This window comes from Triticum aestivum, unplaced genomic scaffold (genome assembly GCF_018294505.1).
Source record: "Triticum aestivum cultivar Chinese Spring unplaced genomic scaffold, IWGSC CS RefSeq v2.1 scaffold77688, whole genome shotgun sequence".
Classification (NCBI taxonomy): domain Eukaryota; kingdom Viridiplantae; phylum Streptophyta; class Magnoliopsida; order Poales; family Poaceae; genus Triticum; species Triticum aestivum.
Window position 1 is genome coordinate 7,451 of NW_025227361.1, and position 6,583 is coordinate 14,033.

At 47.1% G+C, this 6,583-nt stretch overlaps 2 protein-coding genes across 2 annotated transcripts in view; one reads left to right on the top strand and one right to left on the bottom strand.

Moving 5' to 3' along the window:
* The window catches only part of LOC123172708 (probable leucine-rich repeat receptor-like protein kinase At1g35710), a 6,545-nt gene extending 6,076 nt beyond the window's left edge, over positions 1–469 (top strand). The window contains exon 3 of the mRNA XM_044589643.1: positions 8–469. Within this exon, the coding sequence (XP_044445578.1) occupies positions 8–469 (462 nt within the window). The remainder of the gene's footprint in view (positions 1–7) is intronic.
* Positions 470–718: 249 nt separating this feature from the next.
* On the bottom strand, positions 719–1,798 carry LOC123172710 (receptor-like serine/threonine-protein kinase NCRK). Its single transcript, XM_044589644.1, has one exon. The coding sequence runs from the start codon at positions 1,796–1,798 to the stop codon at positions 719–721; it is 1,080 nt and encodes a 359-aa protein (XP_044445579.1).
* Between the last annotated feature and the right edge of the window lie 4,785 nt (positions 1,799–6,583).

Genomic DNA, 6,583 nt, shown 5'->3' on the forward strand with positions numbered 1-6,583 from the left:
TCTGTTCATAAACCTATCAAGAAACCATCTGTCGTGCCGCATTCCCCAAGGCATTGGTAGCCTCTCTTTTCTTGAGATCCTTGATCTATCATCTAATCAACTTTTTGGAAACATTCCTCAAAGCATCACACGATTATCAGGGCTCAACACGTTAAATGTCTCGAACAATCTTTTGTCGGGCAAGATACCCACCGGGAATCAGATTCAGACCCTGACTGACCCATCAATTTACTCCAACAATTCTGGGCTCTGTGGATTTCCTCTAAACATTTCATGTACGAATACTTCGCTTGCACCGGATGAGAGAAATGGTGAACAGGAGGACCACTGGATGTACTACTGTGTGATTGCTGGGATTGTGTCTGGTCTCTGGTTGTGGTTTGGGATGCTCTTTACAGTTAAATCCTGGAGATGTGGTTTTCTTTCCTTTGTTGATGGCATGCAATGTAAAATTATGAAAAAGTTGTGACATTAGCGGTTTTATCTGCAATGCTGTACCTCTTCCATTTTTGTTGGCGAATGTACAATGTTATACCAATGTAATAGCATCGAATCGTTTGGTAAATTTGGTCGCAATGCATGTCACTCACATTTTTCTTCTCAAATTGATTTGATTACGTTTTTGCCTGTACAATGCATCTCACTCACATTTTTCTTCTCTGGCTCTACTTGACTATTCTATCAATCTCTTCTACGACGTATTCGATTCATCTCACGTTCACCTGAAGGGGCTGGCTGTCGTCGTCGGCTCCGTGAACGTCTCCAGCCGCGGCTCCGTCAGGTCCACCTCCTCCTGCTCCGCCGACCGCCAGCTCCGCCCCATCGTCGTCATCATCGTCACTGGCATCCCGACGTTAACCGTGACCTCTCCAGACAAGACGGCGCCCTTGGCATTGCTGCCGTTCCCTCCGTGCAGGTGATCGCGGCGATGGCCGTAGTCTTCGTCGTCCTGCCACACTGAGCATTCCCGCGGCCTCTCGGCGTGGAAGCCCGGGGCGAAGGCGCCGGCGGCGGCGGGCAGGTGGTTGCGACGGCGCTTGTCGGCGAGGGGCGCGATGGTGGAGAGGATCTGGACGACTTCGGTCATGGTGGGCCTGGCCTCGGGGTCCCACTGCAGGCACTCCCTGGCCAGGTGGGCCATGATCTGCATCTCCTCGGGCCGGAACGCGCCCTTCAGCGCCGGGTCCGGCAGCTCCGCGACCACCAGCCTGCTGTCCCGCAGCCGCGACGTCGCCCACATCACCAAGCTCTCGTCCGTGCCCGCGCCGCTGGCGCCGGCGCCGCCCCTCTTGTGCACCGGCTGCCGGCCCGTGATGAGCTCCAGCACCACCACGCCGAAGCTGAACACGTCCGACTTGAGCGACGCCTTGCCGACGATGGCGTACTCGGGGGCGAAGTACCCGAAGGTGCCCAGCATGCGCGCCGGCGAGCTGGAGCAGCTCGCCACGCCGTCGTTCATCAGGCACTTGGCCATGCCCAGGTCCGTGATCCTGGCCCTGAACCGGTCGTCGAGCAGGATGTTGGTGGACTTGATGTCCCGGTGGAGGATGCGCGGCGCCGCCGCCTCGTGGAGGTACTCGAGGCCCCTCGCCGCGCCCAGCGCCACGCCGACGCGCGTCGCCCAGTCCATGGGCTTCCTGTTGAGGTCGTCCAGGCACTCCCGCAGGTTGCCGTTGGTCATGCACTCGAACACCAGCAGCCGCTCCAGCTGCCGCCCCTGCCGCTCCGAGCAGTACCCCAGCAATGGCACCACGTGGCAGTGGTTCAGCCTCGACAGCAGCTCGATCTGTTCGTTCATGGAGGTAGAAGATGCAGATGCCAATCAATGGTGATGGATCATGGATGTTCTCTTTTTCAGACTTCAGACTTTTTTGAAAAAAGTTCATAGTTCAGACTTATTAACAGAGAAGCAATTCAGAGAAATGATAAAAGATGTTCTCCTTGCCTTTGATGACACTGAGCCCTGGTTTGTGTTTCAGTTGGGCCAGAGGAGAAGATCGGTGGCTAACGAGGTTTGACCTGCTGCTCCAGCTCACGTACTTGTCGAAAGAGTGCATCCGGGAACGCGGAGAGAGCGCGCCCTTGCGGCGAAAGTAGCACGCCATGGTGCCCACGAAAGCAACAGTGGTGAGAGCCATCACATACTTGGAGCATTGTAATGGGGAAATACTCTTTGGCTCTCGCATGTATATACATCCTATATGAGGATTTTGTTTAAAATAATTAAACAAAAAGTCAAAATAGTTTAAAAATATTTTTAGATTAAACTTGACTTACTTGCGCACTAGTATATAAATTTTCACAAAAAAGAAACCAACGTTGACTTCACAGCGAAAAAGACAAAATTTATTTGCTATTATAAGTCACTATTCATGCTATTTTGACCGAAAATTTGTCTTTTCTAAAAGAAGTCAAAAAGGAATTTTTTTTTGAAACTTTTCTCAGTAGTACAATGGAAGGTCAAGTTTATTTTAAAAATATTTTCAGAAATTTTTGACTTTTTTTTGAATTGCTAATTTCTTTTTCTATATAAGGTACATATGTTCCCGGGAACCAAACGTTCCCCTCCCATTGCAATGGCTGTCTTGCTAGAGAAATGCTTCCTCCCTTGTTCAGAGTTTCCTGCAGTGTTAACATTTAGTATCTGAAGCATATATGAAGGATATATCTGAATCAGTAGAGAAGAATGGCATATACCGGATGTGCAGTTATGAAGTGAAGCAACTCCCGCTGTGCACCACAGCATGTTCTTCTTTCTGGAGGGCCCTGTCGCGAGTAAATAATACTATAAAACTACTATTTTACAGGATAGGGCTGCAAAAATCTACCGATTTTTAATTTTTCTCAAAAAACTACCAAACATGCGGTTGGCTGTTTCAAAAACCCTTAAATGAATGTCGTTTAAAAATTAAATCTGTTTATGATAGGTCGGGCCCGCATGTAAACAATCTGTTTGTTTCACCGTTAACTAACATATGAGGCCCGCCTCTCAGTGTCTCTCCCCATTTTCTTCTCCTCTCTCTCCCTACGCCAAAGCACACCAGAGACCATGGTCGCCGGCCACATGCCGGCCCACGCCACCGAGCGAAGCCATGTTCGTCGCCTCCTTTCGCACTGAGGCCGGCCATGCCGCCACCACCACCAAGCAGAGCCGCTAGAACGAGAACATCGACCCTGCCTCCGCGTCGAGGCCGGCCACGCCGCCACCACCTTCAACTGGTTCCATTGGACGGAGCTGGTCGAGCTGCTCCACCCACCTCGAGCCAGTGCGAGGAAGAGGGAAGGGAGAGAGGCCGCGTGACGGGGAGCTCACGGCGGTTGCCGGCGCGGCTCGCCGGCTAGAGGAGGCGGTGGCCGGCAAGGAGCTCCGCCTGGACCCTCGCCCGCCTAGAGAAGCCCCGCCTACGCGCCCTTCCCCTTGGCCTGTGACCTGGCCTGCGACCTCGCTGAGCCGTTCCTTCCTTGACCCACGAACTGTCCGCCGGCAAGAGCTCCACACGACAGCTGATTGCCGGCGAGCATGGCTGCGGGCGCCCGCTCCTCTCGATCTGGAGCACAGCCACGGGAAGGATCCGATTGCCTTTTTAATTTGTTTGCAGGGACCTGATTGATTTTCTAAAATATTTACAGGGGCTGATTACTTTTTTAAAATTATTAGATTATGATGAAGAAACACAGACATGTGGTACCCACGTGTCAGTTAACGATCAAACAAACGGTCAAACAAACGGTTGGTTTAGGTGTGGGCCCGACCTGTCATAAATATGTTTGATTTTTAAACAACGGTCATTTGGGGTTTTTTGCAACAGCCTACCGCCTGTTAGGTAGTTTTTTGAGAAAAATTAAAAACCAATAGTTTTTTAAAAGCCTAGTCTGTAAAGTAGTAGTTTTATGCTATTTACTTCTTTGTCGGAGCAGCACGAGCAGTTCCATGACCCTGCAGGGCCACTGTTTTCCTCTGCCACGACCCATAAGAATAAGTATTGAATTTCTCGTACCTTTAGGCAGTGGCATGAGGAAGAGCAACTGGATGACAGGTTGCTATTGGAGTTAGCTTCCCCAAATCGATGACAGCGCATACGTTGTTAGAATAAAACGCTATTGTAAGATCATAGATGACACATCAAGGTACTATATTTGTTGACGAGGTTCATCAATATGGCTACATCCCTGAGGCAATGACTATGGGCGCTCCTCCCCAAGATACCGTAACATCGGCCGCCCGGGCGCCAGCATAATTCGCCGGCTCCCCTGCATACCTAGTGCTATCAAGTTGCCATGGGTTATAACGTGCGGTCTGTGCTGCCCCTCGATATATAAGAAATCTAGGATATAACGTGTCCGACTCCTACACGATTCGTACTTATTCACACCAATTACAACTCCAAGTCCACGTAACTCCTTGCGTACATAATATTCGACACAAAGACAACATATGCACGTCCAGCTTGTCGGTCCATTCCCCCCTCCGGTAGTTGTTGGGGAACATACCATGCAATTTCAAAAAAAATCGTACTCTCAAGCAATATCTATCTAGGAGATGCATAGCAACGAGAGGGGGAGAGTGTGTCCACGTACCCTCGTAGACCGAAAGCGGAACCATTTGAGAACACAGCTGATGTAGTCGAACTTCCTCTCGTTCCGACCAATCAAGCTCGGCACCTCTGAATTCTGCACACGTTCAGCTCAATTACGTCCCTCGAACTCTTGATCCACCAAAGTGTCGAGGGAGTAGATGAGTTCCATTAGCACGACGGTGTGATGACGGTGATGGTGAAGTGATCCACGCAGGGCTTCGCCTAAGCACTACGAGAATATGACCGGAGGCGTAAACCGTGGAGGGGGCACCACACACGACTAACAATTGTTGGTGTGTGTTCTAGCGGTGCCCCCCTTCATATACAGAGGTTGGAGAGGAGGAGGAGAGGCAGCCAAGGGGGCGCCCTCCCAATTCGGCCTCCCCCCTTTCCTATTCCTATTCGGAGTAGGAAGGGAAGAGGGGGAAGGGGGAATCCTATTCCTTTTTCCTTTCCTCCTTCCCCTTTTCTTCTCCAATTTGGCCAGCCCATATGGCGGGGGGGGGGGGGGGCACCAGCCCCTTTGTGGCTGGTGTGTTTCCCCTCTTGGCCCATAAGGCCCATATCTTTTGCTGGGGCTGACCGGAACCCCTTACTTGGCACTTTATTGAAACAAAACCTATAAAACATGATTACTACAGTAGCTTAATCATGTAAACACACAAAAACAGTAAGGGTAAATATTGGGTTGTCTCCCAACAAGCGATTTTCTTTAATGCCTTTTAGCTAGGCATGATGATTTCAATGATGCTCACATAAAAGATAAGAATTGAAACATAAAGAGAGCATCATGAAGAATATGACTAGCACATCTAAATCTAACCCACTTCCCATGCCTAGGGATTTTTTGAGCACATAATTTATACGAACAAGAATCAACTAGCATAGGAAAGCAAAACAAGTATAACTTCAAAAATTTAAGCACATAGGGAGGAAACTTGATATTATTGCAACTTCTACAAGCATATATTCCTCCCTCATAATAATTTTCAGCAGAATCATGAATGAATTGAACAATATAACCATCACATAAAGCATTCTTTTCATGATCTACAAGCATAGAGATTTTTCTACTCTCTACATAAGCAAATTTCTTCTCATTCGGAATAGCGGGATCACTAGTTCCTAAAGTTGACACTCTTCCAAACCTGCTTTAGATGATAGTATTATTTATACTCTAAAGATATAGGTGAAGTTCATGGAGCATTCTATAATTAATATAAAATAACCGATATCCAAGCTCAAAATATATAAGTGAAGCACATGAAGCATTCTATAAAACCATACTCAAAATATTTAAGTGAAGCGCAAAGAGCATTCTATAAGGTCATACTCAAAAGATATAAGTGAATCACATGGATCATTCTATAAATCGATGAAGATATATCTCATACTAGCATGGTTCTTAAAGAGAAAGAAAAACACAAAGGACACAAATCATGTGAACAAAACAAAAAAAACGAGGTATACCGATATTTGTTGAAGAAGAAAGATGGGATGCCAACCGGGGCATCCCCAAGCTTAGATGCTTGATTATCCTTTGAAATATTTACTTGGGGTGCCTTGGGCATCCCCAAGCTTCAACTCTTGCCCCTCTTTATTCTTCTCACATCGGTAACTCCTCGTTCTTCGAACACTTCATCCACAAAAACTTAACAAAAAGTTTGTGAGATCCATTAGTGTAATAAAGCAAACTACCACTTTAAGGTACTGTAATGAAATCATTCTTTATTTATTTTGGTGTTAAACCTACTGTATTCCAACTTCTCTATGGTTCATACCCCCCGATACTAGCCATAGATTCATCAAAATAAGCAAACAACACGCGAAAAGCAGAATCTGTCAAAAACAGGACAGTCTGTAGTAATTTGGAAGTTTACTAAACTTCTGTAACTCCAAAAATTATGAAATACATTTGAAAATTTGCACAATTTGTACAGAAGTAATGTGCAAATATATATATATATATATATATATATATATATATATATATATATATATATATA